The sequence below is a fragment of the Cygnus olor genome, chromosome Z (assembly GCF_009769625.2).
Source record: "Cygnus olor isolate bCygOlo1 chromosome Z, bCygOlo1.pri.v2, whole genome shotgun sequence".
Lineage (NCBI taxonomy): Eukaryota > Metazoa > Chordata > Aves > Anseriformes > Anatidae > Cygnus > Cygnus olor.
This window is the reverse complement of record NC_049198.1, coordinates 36,970,711-36,988,628: the sequence shown is the minus strand read 5'-3', so window position 1 is coordinate 36,988,628 and position 17,918 is coordinate 36,970,711. Positions and strand designations below refer to the sequence as shown.

Genomic DNA, 17,918 nt, shown 5'->3' with positions numbered 1-17,918 from the left:
TTTACTTTTAGTACAATATTTAATGTGTGAAACGTAGCAGAGCAAAATAGTCAAGTATATACCTTCATCTGTAAGAAACTGCAGGGACTTAGCTGTTAAATACATTTAGGGACACTGATAGAGTCTGTCCCCGGAGAGCTCTGCTGTAATTAGTAATCATTATCCATTATTGAAATACTCTTAGAGCAATACAACAAGTATGTGAGAAGGCCAAATACCTCTCCACTGCTGCTTCCCATGCATCATCATTCCTCTTTTCAGCTGGAATAACAACTCTCCCTGTCACCTCACTGAAGTTTACTACTGTTTTTGACAATGAGAATGAGAAGAAAAACAATAAAGTGATGAAGTGAGACTAAAGGAACTGCAGGATGTAGGGGCAAACATATTGTTCAATTGTTGAAGCACACTCAACAACAAAAAAAAGTCTAAATGTATATATGTGTTAGTTTAAATTTCATATTCCATGGAAAGTTTAGCCCAAATTTCTGTACCCGCAAAACTCAGCCATTTCCTTATTAGAATTTCAAACTTGATAAATCCAGTATAAATAAGAAATGTGGATTAATCTGCCTAGAGCATGGATCTTGCCTACAAGCATTATTGTTCCATTGTTATTACTGCAGCTGTAATTTGAGAGAATACCAGTATATAGTGGAAACATAGGATTTCATTTTACAATGGTAATCAAGTAGTTTTTTTTTTTTTTTTTTTTAATTTAAGAAATAGTAGAAGTCATATTTGATGTGAGTCAAATTGTTATTATTTTTGTGGTTTCCCTTCTGTTTAATTTTATCAACTTTTTGTTCTGCGCAAAGTTGCCCATTCAGAGTTGAACAGAATCATAGAATCACAGAACGGCTTGGGTTGGAAGGAGCCTTGAAGATCATCTAATTCCGACCCCCCTTGCATGGGCAGGGACACCTCCCACTGGGCTCCCAGGTTGCCCAAAGCCCCATCTAACCTGGCCTTGAATAATTCCAGGCATCCACAGCTTCTCTGGGCAACCTGTTCTAGTGCCTCACCACCCTCTTAGTGAAAAATTTCTTCCTCATATCTAATCTCTCCCCTCTTTTAGTTTAAAACTATTACACCTTGTCCTGATGCTACACTCCCTGATAAAGAGTCCTTCCCCGTCTTTCCTGCACGTCCCTCTTTAAATACTGGAAGGCTGCTATAAGGTCTCCATGAAGCCTCCTCTTTTCCTGGCTGAACAGCCCCAACTCTCTCAGTCTTTTTTCATAGGATAGGTGCTCCAGCCGTTTGATCATCTTTGTGGCCCTCTTCTGGACACTCTCTAATAGTTCCATGTCCTTCCCGTGCTGCGGACCCCACAGCTGAATGCAGCACTCCAGGTGGGGTCTCTTGAGAGCAGAGTGAGTCTCATGAGAGAGGGGGAGAATTATCTCCCTTGACCTGCTGGCCACTCTTCTTTTTCTGCAGCCCAGGGTGGGGTTGGCTTTGTAGGCTGCAAGCATACATTGCTGGCTCATGTTAATTTTTTCATTCACCAACATCCCCAAGTCCTTCTCCTCAGGGGTGCTCTCAATCCATTCATCACCCAGCCTGTATTCATGTTTGGGATTGCCCCAGCCTTGCATTTGGCCTTGTTGAAGTTGATGAGGTCCACCTAGGCCCACCTCTCAAGCCTGTCCAGATCCCCCTGGATGGCATCTCTTCCCTTGTATCTGTCAAACACGACACACAGCTTGGCATCATCCAAAAACATAGATCTGAGTACTTCCATGTATTTGGAAATCTTGTCTAGCTCTGATTATGAAAACTTTTTAATCTTTTTAAAGGACATAAGTATTCTCTTTAAGACTTACACAAAACTCAGATATTTTTGAAAATCATACTGATATTTTTTTTTAAATGCTTAAGGTTAATTTCTAATTTTCATTCTTTAAAATATAATATACACTGAAAGGTTGTAAGTGTATGTTTCAACTACCACCTTCCTTAATAGGCTTAATTTCCAGACCCAAAATGACATCAGGATGAATCTGCTCTTGTTCTCTTTAATTAAGCAGTCACAATAATTGTGCAAATAAAAATAGGCAGACAAAATTGCATATTACAATGTGGACAGATCTTGACCTTCTCGTTTAGAAATATTGATCTGGACAACAACGTTATTATATCCAGTGTCTGTGACGTAAATTAAAGTAACATTGGTAAAGGATAATCTGTCAAGAACTTTTATCAGATCTCCACAAATATTCAAAACTGATATTCTTCATTTATTGTGCATATGCAGAGACAACTGGATATTATTTTAAAAAACAGAACAGGAAAGAAGAAGATCAGGATTTTTAAATATTTGAAAAGGAAATTATGCTAAGTTTGTTTAATTAGGAAAAAGAAAGGTGATGCTGGATAATAACTTTGATTTGAATATAATTAAACTGACTGATCTTTTTATTATATTAATAAAGTGAAAATGAAATGGATGCAACAGCCACAGTTTCTTATTTTTATTATGATGGGAGTCTAGGATCCTTGAAAAAAACAAACAACAAAAAAACACATAGTTTATCTTTAGTGCACATTATTCCAATTAACGGCTTATTCAGGGTGTTTTAGAACTATTATTATTTTTAAATCTGCTGAGCTAATATGATTACTTCTTCCAAATCCTGTACAAAATAACAAAGATAAATGACTGTACAGTTTTTCCATAGAGTTCCACAGAGACAGCACATGCCATAAATTGAAACAGACAAATCTATTTAAAGAAAGGATACTGAGTAATAACTGAGTTTATGAAATGAAAACCTAAACCACAAGTTAAATATGCTTTTAACATTCTGCCCAGGATCCAGATAAAGGAAGAGGAAGCCAATTTTTAAACCTGTCTTGAGTACCATTACTTTCTGTCATCTTCAGGGTATTTTGTTTAATTCTATTAAATTTACATACTTGAGTTCAAAGAGAAACCTTGGAGACTTTGCAATCAAACAATTTCTATGCAAATATAAAAGCTCCCTTTATATTATGCTTCCATTTGACAATGTTCTTTTCTTGGAAATGGTGTACTCATAAGGATAGAAAATTCTGGAGACTTGTGTCTTAAATACTAATGTATAAGAAGTCATAGACCTAATAATCTCAGAAACAATTCACCCATAATAATGCAGAACAGCAGAACAAAGGTCAATATATCCAAAGGTAACATATTCAAGAAAAGATTAGGTATGTGATGTCACATCTCACCCTGTGTTCAAGAACAAACATGCTTAGCATGACTAAACATGATTGTGGCCAAGTCATATAATAAGACTTTGCTGGGTCTGGGACAAAAGGGAGAACACAAAAGCCCTTCTTTGATTCAAATAGATAAAACCAAATTACCTTTAAAATTTAAGGTATCTGCCTGTATCTCACAGGCTTTAAGCCCAGTGCTATAACCACTTTAGAGATTTACATTCTCTGATTCATGGCTCCAGGATACAGCATTGTAACTAGTTCATTTTCTGTTCCTACAAATAAACCTGCTATTCTAGGATCAGTTTCAACATCATTTGGGGAGTAATGCACTTCAGATATTCTGACTTGTTCTTTCACTGCTGTTTGACAAGGACCTAATAGTTAACTTTCTGGAGAATGTGATCCCTGTTTATGTTTTATGGAGCAGAGTTTCAAAGAGTTATTTATCTCACCTCTCCCAGCATCCCACCAACTGCATGCTTAGCATTATTTGTTGTGCGGTATGCATAAGGTAGTCAAAATCAGTGGCAGGGCAGGTCATCCTTAACAAAAACTAAGAGGGCGGGTGGGCAGTGAAATCTACATGGGAATTTTTGGCTTTCTGTCTGCATCAGCACAGGGGCCTTCATTTTATTGCCATGACACCATTCTGTTTAGCAAGCTGGACACAAGCCAAAATGTTTGATGGACATTAATGATCAGATGCTGCGTGGCTGAACCTCTTGTGAGAACTCGGCTTGGTGCCTTCCCTCCCATCATCACTGCCCCTTCTCATCTCTCTCGCTTCACCAACCTTGGCTGCAGAGTGTGTTCAAATTGTTTGCTGGGAGTGGAAGGCTCACTTACAATCACTAAACAAGCCTCCTACCCTGATGGAAAAGAGAGAAAGGGAAGGGAAGCAAAAAGAACAGAAGGGAAGGCAAAGGAGAAAAAAAAATTAACTGAAATTCACATTTTTATTATTATTACTGCTATTAATAAATGCTTCTACTTGAAAAATGGAATAGATTGTTCAAAATTTTCAAGTGTTCAGAACAAGGTTTGTTGCCTGTGTTGTGCCACGGATAGATTTCTCTTACATTTATTTGAAAAGGCTATTGGCTTCTCCTGTCATCACATCTCTGCATCATTTTGAATAGGATGTGTTGCCTATTAAAAGAGGAGTTACTCTGTTCTGCTTTGCTAGAGCACTGCACTGTAAAAATCAAAGACAAATTCCTGCAAGGAAACTTCAAAAAAAATTTCTCAAAATAATTTACAAAATAGCTATCATTTAATACACTGAAATATTATGATTCGTAGAAGTTAATGCCATATTTTTTAAACTGTGTGTTGTGTTTGTTCACCCTGTACATCAGTAGTCTACGACTGAATGAACACGTAGCTATTTGTATGTTAAACTTGGATCATACATAGACAACTTCTGCATTCACAAGCATTCCTGCACAGCTCTAATTAGTTGGTCAAAACATACTCACTGAAGATCGGTCAGAATTAGTGTTGTGTTTGGGTTAAGGATGCAAAAGATATGACTTCCAGTATGCTCATGTAACTTGATGTTATGTCCTGGCATTGGCCTGTCACATGTATTGCATATATGCTGTGTATGCCTATTGTATCTATTATCCAGCATGTAATGTTGTATTTACTTCAACAGAACAAGTTAAACTTTGGGTGTCTTTGTACTACAGGGGCAGATTGACTGTGTACCAAAACTGGAAAAATGATGTTGAGTTTTACTATTGTAATTCTGCCTTCTGATAACATGATGCTGTACCGTTGGCTTGCAACACTTAAATTTCTGAAATAAGAAAAGACAATTATCAGTCCTCAACTGGCCAGCAATGTGCCCAGATGGCCAAAAAGGCCAACAGTATCCTGGCTTGTATCAGGAATGGTGTAGCCAGCAGGACCAGGGAAGTGATCATCCCCCTTTACTCAGCTCTGCTGAGGCCACACCTCGAGTACTGTGTTCAGCTTTGGGCCCCTCAGTACAAGAAGGACATCGAGGCCCTGGAGCGTGCCCAGAGAAGGGCTACAAAGCTGGTAAAGGGTGTGGAACAGAAGTCCTGTGAGGAGCGGCTGAGGGAACTGGCATTGTTTAGTCTGGAGAAGAGAAGGCCCAGGGGAAACTTTATGGCTCTCTGCAACTACCTGAAAGGAAGGCGTGGGGAGCTGGGAGTCTGCCTCTTTTCGCAGATAACTAGTGATAGGACAAGAGGGAATGGCCTCAAGTTGCTCTAGGGGAGGTTCAGGTTGGAAATGAGGAGACATTTCTTCTCAGAAAGAGCAGTCAGGTATTGGAACGGGTTTCCCAGGGAGGTCGTGGTGTCACCGTCCCTGGGGGTGTTTAAGGAAAGGTTGGACGTGGTGCTTAGGGACATGGTTTAGTGGGTGATAGTGATGGTAAGGCAATGGTTGGACCAGATGATCTTGGAGGTCTTTTCCAACCTTAATGATTCTATGATTCTATTAAACCTGTTACGTCCACAGCTTTGGAAGTCACTACGTACCTTCATTATTAAAATAAGTAACTTATTGCTCATCTAAATTTGTTATTTTCCTTTCCACTGTACATTCCCTTTTCTGCTACATTTATGGTTCATCTTATGGTGTTAAAAATCTCCACCTGTAAGTAATTACAGATATTAGCCAAGTGACCTCTTGAATAAATTAAGTTGGAACATAGGGACATAAAGGAAATGGACATGTAGGTCATCCAGTACAGTTCTCTACTATCACAGACATCATGTCCTATAAATACATTCAGCAATTTCTATTTTAGAATGAATTCGAAAAATTTTCCCCTCTATTTCTGCTGGCTAACTGTTTCACAGCCATCACTAATGTATTTGTTAGAGACTTTCTTCTAAATTTTAGCAAGATTTTCTCACATGCAGTATTTGTCATTTGTTGCTGTGTCAAAATTTTTCTTCAACTTAAATAGTTTTTCCCATATCTTTTTTGCATCTGACATATTTATAGAACACAATCACATCCTCTCTCAGACTTCATTTTGCTGTGCTAAACAAGCCACTCTAACTTCTTAACATTTAAGCTGTGCATCTTCTTGCTGTCTGTAGTGGTGATTCCCTCCACATCTTTCAGCCTGAATTCTTTTCTTGAATGCGGGTAATAGAAATTAGTAGATTCATTAACATTCTTTTTCTTTTTCTTTCTTTTTTTTTTTTTTTTTTATTTCAAAATCACCTAATAACTTTGTTTCATTCTTAAAACACTGTACTCATAACTTCCTCAACCCTGTGGATTCTGATTCCCCAGCACAGCCCACATCTCCAGTGCAAACATTTCCACTTCCAGCTTGCTGTTATATTAACTTTTATTTTGTTTCATTACTGATTCTTGAGGGTTCGTTACATGTTTTCTAGAAACCAGATAGACTGGTTCTAAGTCATTTATCTGAATAAAATAAGTTATCAGAAAATATCGTAAAAGGTTTACCTTGATTTCTAAATTCAGTGTGTGATGCATTCCATTGACTTTGGTGCCTGTTACTCCATCCTTCAAAATCTGTTCTAAAGCCTTGAACAATAATGTTTTATATATTCATTTTCCTTCTGTTAGTCAGAATTTCCAAACCACTGTTCATTCCTGTAGTTCTTTTCTGAAGCACTTTATTTTTCCCAGCATTATTTTTTCAAATGTGGATACCAGAATGTGGCACGGAAGTTGTAGCTTTCTCTGTGTAGGGGTAGTACTGTTTCCCTGTTCCCTGCACATGTTCATACTGATTCATCTTAGAGATCCAAAAATCAGACTAAATTTTAAGGAAGCTCATTGCCAGCTGGTTATCTGCCATGACCCTAAGCTGCCTTTAAGAGTCACCGTTTTCCAGGAGTTTGTCCACCATCATGTATTTGATACCTACAGGCTTCATTTCCTTGCATGCAGCTGATAGATTTATATCAGGATGCCTTAATGCTTTTCCAAGTGTGGTTCATACTTGATGTGATTTAGTCTTTTCCAAACTGAGATTGCCCAGCAAAAATCAGGTTAGGTGACAACCTCAACACATATTTAAGCTAATAATAATTCTTTGACCTACCTAGTTTGCACCCAGTTAGCAACTTTCAGCATTCAGTAAAAGTAGAATTAGGGATATTACCTTCCAGGAAATGAAGTAGAGTTTGATCTTTACTTCAGTGATACCTGAATGAATTATGATACTATGCATCTTGTTTTCTTTTGGAAATATATAATCAAAACTAATCTCAAAATTAATCTTCTTTGCTTTATGGGGAAAGTGAGCTTTCTTACAGACAGTTAACATGTAGTAAAAAAAAAGAAATGCAGAAAAAGAAATAATGTACCAGAAATGTTCTTACATTACATTAACTGGAATATACAAATCCTAAAGGGCAGGAAACTTTGGAATGAGAGTTACAGGAAAATATACCTCAAAATGTCCAGTTTCCTTACAATGTCACAAAGTGTACTGGAAACCAAAACTGTTTAGTTAGCTCATCCATTCTCACACATATATGGAAACTGTTGTAACAAGCCAGAATAACATTACTGTTTTTGGACTAGTTGTGAAAAGTGGCCTCTGATTTTGGGTGCCCAACCTGAAACAGGTGATACAGTTGAACATGAAAAACCACACCATTCATGATGTGGAATAAATTTTAGTTTGGATTGCCAATACTCAAAAGCAGCTTTGGCAAAACGGGTCTCTTTTCATACACTTGAAGTATATGCATTTCAGAGTGACTTTTTGAAATATGAATGTAGTCGCTTATCCCCTTTCTTCACATACTTCTAAGGACTCGAGCAACAGCAGTGTCTACACAATTTTGTGTGTTATGTGGGAAGAAGTTCAGTAATTATATTGAAAACCTGAAGCCTTCTGTAAGGAAGTGTTTAATTTAACGAGTGAAACAACAGTTACATGGTTCTGGTAGACATAGCCTCCTCTCCAGTGTTTAATCAGATGATAGTACAAAAGTAACCGCAACTGCCTAAACATTATCCACAGAATGGGTGTTTGCGTGTGGAATACATCCCTTATCTAGTCCTAAAGCAAGTTTCTTTCTTACACAGTGCCCATTTTCTTTGGTCACCTATCATTTACTAGAGATGCCTTGTGTTACATACAGAAAGTTTGGAAAACCTATATCTTATTTTATTTACAATACACAATCTACTTTACCCCAGTAACAATATCATCAACAACAAAAGTAATGATAATAAGGAGAGAGAGTCTAAACCAGAAATGCAATTCACGCAGCCCTTTAGCTGGCTCTATTTTGTTTAGGAAAACGGGAAATTCATTCCAGCATTCCACAGGTTCAGATTTCAGTTTTCAGCCAACACTTCTTTTGGTTGCACTTTAAGCACTAATTACAGCTCTGTGGGGAATAACTTGAAGCTGTTTAAGCTGTTGTTCTAGTGAAGAGTAAAATAAAATATACACAACATGCAAGGATGTAAGTTGCAATGTTCCATTGATATGTCCCAATAATTACTGTGTTAATGTATGGATGCTTGTGGTTATTCAATACATTCTTCTTAATGCACACATAAAGTATTTTCACACTTCAGTATCTTAAAGGTGTCATATCATATTAACTAATAAAATATATTTTCCCTCTTTCTGTTGTGATTAATTATTTTGTCTTTTCCTCAGTAAAGAAGTTGGTTCAGAAGTGACCAAGAAGTTTAATTGCACTAGGAACAACTTGCTTTTTCAGGAACATAATTGTCTCTTCTTATAAGTAGTGATAGATTTTTGCATTGTATATGTATTTTGTATATGCTTGTTCCAGCAATACAAAATTCTTTTTTAACTTTCTAGTTTTCTAGAAAAAAAGTAAAAACAGGAATGATAACATGCAAGCATGAAACCTAATTTTTAAGCATTTCCCTCAAATGGGCATCTTTATTTATGTACGCCTGTTAGGCTTATTACTCATTTTGTCATAGAGATTTTAGGCATACATTTTTAAGGAATTGATGTCCCAACATGAATTTTTCTGAAAACGTGGACACCTCAAGAGAATTCATGGCCTCAGAAATTTCTTCTTTTGTTTACGGCTTTTTTCTTTTGATGCCCAAAGAGGATATTTTAATTATAACTACTCCATTTGACTATCTTGTGACAGGAATTCAGAGGTGCTGCCTGGGGCTCTCAGTTTGCCGTTATCTCTTTTGGACAGACACCTGCTTCAGAGTGAGAGTGCTTTGCACTCTACAGAAGAGCCAGATAGTTTTACAGGTGGTGTGCCAGACTGTTTTTTTCATTTTCAAATTAGAGGTTAAGTGTGCTGGTAGAAACTCAGCAGGATCTGTGAGATGCTGCCTCTCAAAAGAAAAATGCTGCCAGTTAGTAGATTAGCAGCACTTTGCCTCTACACAGAGCAACGGCATCCAGCTCTCAGGAATGCAAAAATCAGTGGAATCTGAGGAACCTGTGAAAGGAGATGTTGTCTCTCACAGGTGCATCTCAGGGTACTGTGTTCCTTGGTCCTTGGCCCTGTGGTGGCTGTGCTTAAAATCATGCCTGCATAGTACTTTTTCTAGGTCACCAGAGTATGAACCAGTGTTCTGGAACTTCAGATCTGAACATTTCCACTTCAAGAATTAGTTTTTAAGAAAGAGTTCATACTGTGGGCTACTTTTTCCGCTTCCCACATCAGGATCAATCTCACTTCCCAGTATTAGTTTTTGTTATTGGAAGCATTAAGTAACATTATTAGGTAGAACAGAGGAAGTTACATGTTTACACTCTAGGTGTGGATAGGGTGTCCCTCCTTTACTCTTTGTTTTTCATTTGCATGACTTGTTTTGTGCTCATGTGTGTGGGCTTCCTAGTATACTGCTGCCAATTTACCTCTCCCTGGCTGCAGCCGCTGTACCTCTACTTACTCCAGGTCAGTGGTTCTGTCTTCTGCATTTCCTGCTCCTTCAGATTTATTTTCCTGGCCCTTGTTAATCACTTCCATGGAGAAAGCAAAACTCACCACATAGACAGGGAGGGCAACTGGGGCAATCAGTTCCTGTCCTACATCACAGGCAGGAAAGCATCAGGATTTGAAGCTGGATTAAGGCAGCTTGACTTGTAAAGCAGAGAATGAATGGCCAGTATAAACTTTGTAAAACAGTGTGAATAAATCTTGCTCTACTGGCTCAAACTACAGCTGGTAGATGGAAACTGTTTTTATTAAATGGAAGCATGCTGGAAGCAACTTGCAAGTATGTGGTCTGCTAGTTGTCCTTAGCTTAATGTGTGAAGACCTGTACCTTATAATGGTACCTGCCAGTACCAGTAAGGCATTCACCCAGTGAGATGTGTTTTATAGGTATACACACACACATACACAAATGCACGCACTTGGACCGTTGAATGTTCTTTTAATAGTGTTAGGAAATTCTGCAGATGTCATTATGAAAATGTTCATACTGGCTCTGGTTCTTGGCAGACTAACTCTTCCATGCTGTTGAACTGGAAAAAAAAAGAAAAAAAAAAAAAAAAGAGAGAGCATTCATATCACATACCCCCCTTGCAACTTGCTGACCAAGGAAAACAAAGTATTAGCAGAAAAAAGTGAATGCCCCAAGATTCTTGTGCCATGCTTTTACAGGTGCAGTTTCTGACTTGGGGCCTTTTTGTCAATGACCTGAGTCCATTTCATTCAAGGTCAGCTGTGTGTGGAGAACACTAACTTTGCCCAGGAAATGTGCTAGAAAATTGGACTGAGACAACAGGTCAGTAGCAAATCTTAGCTGTCAGTGAAAAACTTTCTTTCATTTCAAAATGGAGCATGTGATTTTCCTTTAACTATGTGACATTTTATGCAATTTAAGGAAGCAGATAAAAGAATAATGTTCTGGTTCACTGAGATGCAAAAATACAATTATGGACACCTTGCAGAATTTGTGAGAGGGAGTCAGCTGCTAACACTGCAAATTGCAGAGCAGACACAACAATGTGCCTACAGGGTGAGGCAGTGCATTTTTAAAATCATGGGACAAGCATTGACCATACTTTGCTGTGCACCCATTCCACCCTGGTCCATGCCTCTGATGTAATTCAGTAACTCTTTTAGCTTTGTCCAAGTTGTACCCATATGGTTTGTAAATGCACCTTTGCTTTTCAGTAATAAATGACACATGACTTCTTTGGCAGCTCAAGGCTTGACTTTTCTTCTTGACACCCTTGGGCATCTGGCAGATGACATATGATAGATTTAGACAAACAGTAAAAGCTACAGAGTGCCTTGCATGTGTGTTTATCTTAGCTTTGTAACACAGTCCAAATGTTATTTAACTTCATGTATTGAAAGGAGACCAATTGGGAAAGGCATTCGCATACAGTAGGACAGCTGATGTTGTTGCTCTAATTACTTGTTTAGTATAGTTGCTAGCAAGTTTATAATTTCCTGAGCATGACTGGGCCTATTGAAATAAAATAGGGTGTTTGGAAACAGGGAGGAGGAAACCAAATAGTAGTTTGACAATAGGCAGTAAATGTAAACCAGAACTTATTTGCTTTGATATATTATTTTGTTCAGGTCAAATTTTTAATGCACACATAAAGTACAGGTTTGTTTTGTTTGTTTGTTTGTTTGTTTGTTTGTTTTTAAGGTTACCATTTTCTTTGCCAAATAGCTTTTAAGAATGAGATTTTTAGCATGTTTTCTAGACTGAAGGTAATGCTATTTTCTGAGAAATGCCGAGTTGTTAAACATGCTATATTGCAGTGTATTAGGGAATGGGAGTTCTTTCTTTGTATCTATTAGAAAATATTCTTTACCATTAATCAGCGCACCTGGTTCTTATTTTGTGGTACAATGACAGAGATATTGATACCTAATATATTTGCAGGAGGCATTAGTTTTTTAAGAAATATTTGATATCAGTTGTTTACAAAAAAGTGAGCATGTAAAGGTAAACCTGGGTGCAAATGGCTGTCATTTTTAAAGCCCAATGATTACTATTAAAATATAAATATTTTTTTATTATTTTTAAATATTGCATTGCAGAGTTTTTAGTATACGTGGGCATGTTTTCAGTAGGACTAAGTTTTATGCCCAAAAATGTATTAACATATCTTTTTCTGCAGCTCATTTTTCATGATTAGAACAGCAGCATAAGTATGCATCTAAAGAAGTATAGACACATTCTCTGTGCAGAGAAACTAATAATTCAAGGCTTGTGTCTGCAAAACTTACACAAAGTACAGTCCTATCCTGCTGCGAAATGGTTTTCATTGTATGAGTGGGACAAATCATGTTATACTGCTGCTTGCAGACTTTTCAGCCAGAAACAACTGATGACGGGAAAAAAAAAAAAAAAAAAAAAAAAAAAGACAGGTGGATTGTTAATGATAGTTGTTTTTTTTAAAAAAAAAATTTCTATGCATATATTTTTCAGATTTTTTTTTTATATATATAAAAATGTGGGAGATAGACTTTTAGACAAAACAGTAAAGTATTTAGTTTCCATTTTTCTCCTTCTTGGATCTTTGGTTACACTATCCTGAACTCTCATTTTTTCTTTTTAGGTTGTGTTGGTGGGTTACTCCGAATTTCTAATTGGGTATCAATTTAGCCAAAAATACTAATACTTTGCTGTACAAAATACTTTGTTTTCAGGAAACACATACGAAAAAGCTGAATCTAAAATTCTTCAGGAACACTTTTGAAAATTCATCAAAAGGTTTTGATGAAGTATTTTGTCTAGTTGTGGAGATAGAAGTTCATCTGTGTGATATGCTTTGCAGTGTCATTTCTACCTACCTATCCATGTATAATATTGTTGACGTGTATGTATGTGGGAGAGATAATTTGTTTTGTAAGAGCAGTGTAACACTACACAGAAATCTGTAAATTACCCTGAAGCAGATGTCAGGATTGACAGACAAGCCAAAAAAGACCATTTAGGAGACAGAAGAAGAAAGCAAATAATAACGTATGTCTGCAAAGCATTATATAATAGCAAGAGATGATGGGATCAAACTGAAACAAAAACAGTAAAAATCAAGGAGGAACAGAGTAAAAAGTAGAGAAGCATCATATCTTTAGCATAAACCTCCATCCCATTCCCTTCAGACATGCAGAGGGTCCTAATTTCTGGCTTCCTGACGTGCTGGGATAATAAATCAATGAATATGCATGAAATAATCTTTCCAGTTATCCTTTCTCACATCCATCTCATCAAGTGTTTTCAATGGAGTATGAAGTAAAGATATGCAAAGAGGGATGACCATAAAGTAGAATGAAAGAGAAATGGTTTGCAAACCTGTTCCAGTCCTGTGAAGTTGCAAAGCACATCCCACTGACTTTGGGCAGCTCTGAATCAGACACTGTTGGCTGAGAAGAGCAGAGCAAGAACCCCAAAACAAAACCAAAAGGGGTTTTGACTTGACAGGAGTTCATGATGTGCTGAAGGAGAGCTGTAGGACAGGGATAGAACACTTCAGAAAATTTGTCTTTAAAACAAAAATAAATGTTTCTATTTTGCATCTTTTTTATCTGCGTAGTAGCTAAGATCAACTAAAGGAAGAGAAAGAAGTTGAAATAGTTGTATTTCTCAGCTGGTTAGACTAATCTTGTCTGGAGAGTGTGGATTTCGTAATACATTTAACTTGGCACACTGGAATTTTTTTCTTCACTTGAGATGTTTTCTTTTTTAATGAGAAGTTGCATGTCAGAGACATAACCTTAGGTAAACATTAGCGAGGAGAATTTTATATTTAACTTATATTGCTGGAGAAAAGAGTCTCTTCAGGTACTATGCTTTTATTAAACTCAATAAATGAAATTCATCGATGTTTGAGAACTCAAGCTTGGATTGTGAACTGTGAGAGATTTTTTCTTACATTGATTTAGATTCTCAGCATAAAATGCCAAAATGAAACCTCTCTGTACATCTGGATTAAATGAATTTTTGAATTGCTAATTGTTTAAGGTTGACCTAGTAGATGTCCAACAGCTGTCTTTATGTTATTTGTGGTACACAACTGCACTCTGTTTAGAAAAACAAACACTCCCCACATGGCCAAGCAATTAATTCATGCACAAAAAAGTAATGTTGTACACCATATAACACTAATTTATCACACACGGGCAGAGCGGGAGAGGGAGCTCTTACAGAACCCAGGTAGACATGATGACTTGCAGACTGATGAGGTATAAATGAGACTGTTAGTTTAACTGTAACTTAGAGGGATGTTCCATTGCTTTGAGAGAAGGTCATATAAGAAAAGGTGATACAATTTAGCTTAATCAAAGACAAGTTTAAACCTTTGGTAAACATTCCTATATGAACAGTATATATTATCTGCTGATAATTAATGCAGATCAGAAAGATGCATGAATTTGAATTTAATTCACCAGCATGAATTTGCCTAGAGAACTAGTGGATGACCCATCCCTGGAGGTGTTCAAGAACAAGTAGGACAAGGGTGGCAACCTGTTCTAGAGGGTGGCCTCCCTGGCAGAGGGATTGGAACAAGATGATCTTTAAGGTCCCTTCCAACCTAAGCCATTCTATGATTCTATAATTCTATGATTCCATGATTCTATGATTCTATGAAAAGTGCAAACATAAATCAGGAAAAGCCCAATTCCCATGACCGTATATCAGTAATTCTCAGTTCCCAAGTATCAGCAACAGAGATTACTGACTTTTTTCACTTTTCACGTCAATGCAAGAGTACTAGCACCACCAGAAAATATGCTTTTATTCATTTAAACATACCTTTGGCATATTAAGAAAATGTCAAAAGGTTACTTAATTCTAAGTTCTCATTTTAAATTACAAATATGCCTAAGCAATTTGTCCAGCTATTCATGTTTAAAATGTCTTGCTGAACTAATGCATTAGTGCTTAATCATATAGATTTATAAGTATCTTCTTTTTGTCTGTTTTTGTTCATATATTGTGTTATGTACTTAGTATTTATAATGAACTAGATGGGTTGGACTAGATGACCTGAGGTCCCTTCCCACATCAGATGTTCTGTGTTTCTGTGATTTATAGTGAAAATTATATAATTTCACCTTCTGTGAAACCATGACACCATGATTCACAGTATATAATGCTACCCAAACTATATGTAGTGTCACCAGGCAATTCAAGAAGAAACAGCTGACAGAGCCCTAATAAACAAAAGGTACCACGCATTACAAAAGATTTTATTTTCAAGTATAATACTTCTTCTCCTGTTACAACTCAGCATGATATTTTAATGTCTGGTCTGTCTTCAGCACCTCTTTCTTAGTAAGGCTGGACAGTACAGATGCTGAGCAGCAGACACTGTATAAAAGTCATTTCTAAAGTTGTGTTCATCACACTCATTTTCTGATTTTTTTTTTTTTTTTTGGGGGGTGGGTGATGTCTCGTTCTGAACTCTGCTAAATCCTGCTTTTATTTCAGACTCTTCTCAGTGAGATAGCTTGTTTTATTGTTTGTCTCTCATCAGATGTCTCTTAGGGACAAATACCTGTTTATTATGCAGGTGGTTAGAGGAAAAAAGAGTTATGAATCAAATCTTTTGTGCTCTTTCCAAACAGGGACGAAGAGGATTAGGTTCAGTTTTTGTCTGGGCATCTGGAAATGGTGGAAGGAGTAGAGACCACTGCTCCTGTGATGGCTACACCAATAGCATCTACACTATCTCCATAAGCAGCACAGCTGAAAGTGGGAAGAAGCCATGGTACCTAGAAGAATGTGCATCCACACTAGCTACAACATACAGCAGTGGAGAATCCTACGACAGGAAAATAGTATGTCTTTTGGTTTTGGGTTTGTGGTCTGCCTAGTGACTTTGTGGGGATGGGGAGAGATGATTTATTCTAATTAATGGGTTGCTTTTGGAAACAAGCGTATGAGCACAAGTTGATTTTGCCCCAGTTTTTTACTTGATTGATGGCACCACACTGCTTCCAGTTTCAAATCTGGTCGTTTGAAGCCAACGTGGATATCCTTGCATTGTGCAGCCTGATGCAGTGCGAGTATATCTGGTTCATAGTAGATTTTTCCACTCACTAGTTGCTGCCAGCTCTGAGTGATGCTTTCAAAGATCCTGTTGCCATTGCCACCAAAACAATTTGTTTCATTACCAGTATCCTGCCTAACATCAGCAGGCCTAGGAACATATCCTCTTTTTGGTTTTTAATCTAGTTACCATAGTTTTCATATTTTACATACATGGTATTAGCAGTTTTCCTACATGCGTCTATTTTCTCAGATTTGTTTGAATCCAGTATCATTCCTCTTTTACATTCATTGGCACTCATTTATTAGAATCATAGAGTCACAAAGCATCCCAAGTTGGAAGGAACCTACAAACATTATCAAGTCAAACTCCTGGATTCAACACAGAACTGAACAAAAATCAAACCATATGTATGAGAACATTGTCCGAACACTTCTTGAACTCTGGTGGTCTCAGTGCTGTGAACCACTTCCCTGGGGAGCCTGTCCCAGTTCCATGCCATTCCCTCGGGTCCTGTCGCTGTCCCCACAGAGCAGAGCTCAGAGCCTGCCCCTCCGCTCCCCTCGTGAGGGAGCTGCAGGCTGCCATGAGGCCTCCCCTCAGCCTGCTCTGCTCTGGGCTGAGCAAACCAAGGGACCTCAGCCACTCCTCGTACGTCTTCTCGTCTGGACCTTTCACCATCTTTGTAGCCCTCGTTTGGACACTCTCAAATAGTTTTATGTCCTTCATATATCATGGCACCCAAAACTGCACACAAATTGTTCATATTACTGCCAGTTCCTAGTTTCTGGTATATTGTAAGCAAGATTAAGCTCAGTGCTCTTCTTTCCTGTATTGCTCCTCCTCTCATTCGTAAACAGGCTGTGCATCCATTTTCAATTATGTTCTCATCTTGGCTGGAAACTCACCAATTGTTTTAATTCCGTTTGATAAAGTATTGATACCATTAGTATTTTTACATTATGGTATATTTGCTTTTTAAAACTGAGTGCGTTAGATATACTTTTCAGTATTCAGTATAACCTTCCTTTCAGCCTTTTAAACTCTTGTGTTACTGTTAGTCTGGTTTGTCAATACTGTCTGCTTTTTTGAATTGAGTGCTCTCAATGTACTTTTCAATATTCAATTGCACTACTCCATCTAGCTTTTTAAACATTTCTATTGCTATTAATTAGGTTTGTTAATAGTCTTCCTCCCAGTGTATTTATTCTAGTGTATAACATATATCTTAATTTCTTCCTGATAATTGAAGGTGTTTTTTGGGGGAGGTTGTTTGTTTGTTTATTTGTTTGTTGTTTGTTTGTTTGTTGTTTGTTTGTTTGTTTCCCCAGGTGTTGTCTTCCTAGGCACCAGTCTAACATTACCTTCTTTTGGTCCTTAGCAGAATCTTCTCTTGGTGCCAGGGAAGAGTTAAAAATTCTTGCAGCTATTTTTTGCAATAGTGTCTGCCTTGCCTTTCAGGACTGTGGGATGCTGACCAACCCTTCTTGGATTCTTCCTTATTATCAGATGATCTAATTTTTTTTTAAACTTGTTCAGTGGTGCCGCTTCATTCTGGTAGTTTTCCTGTTCTTTACTTACTTCTCTCCACAGAAACCTTATCTCTGTTCCTGGCATGTTTCTTGTTCTCCCTGATAAATAATAACAAAGGACAGAAATTACTTTGTTTCCTAGCAGTCCCCAATTCTGTAATTAAATTCCTTCTACTGTCCTTTAAAAGACCATCACTAACTTATGTATGTTTAAG

At 37.4% G+C, this 17,918-nt stretch overlaps 1 protein-coding gene across 2 annotated transcripts in view; it reads left to right on the top strand.

Moving 5' to 3' along the window:
* The window catches only part of PCSK5 (proprotein convertase subtilisin/kexin type 5), a 251,454-nt gene that overhangs the window by 108,583 nt on the left and 124,953 nt on the right, over window positions 1-17,918 (top strand). For both annotated transcript variants that reach the window (XM_040539991.1, XM_040539992.1), the window contains exon 8: window positions 15,747-15,959. In XM_040539991.1, the coding sequence (XP_040395925.1) occupies window positions 15,747-15,959 (213 nt within the window). The remainder of the gene's footprint in view (window positions 1-15,746; window positions 15,960-17,918) is intronic.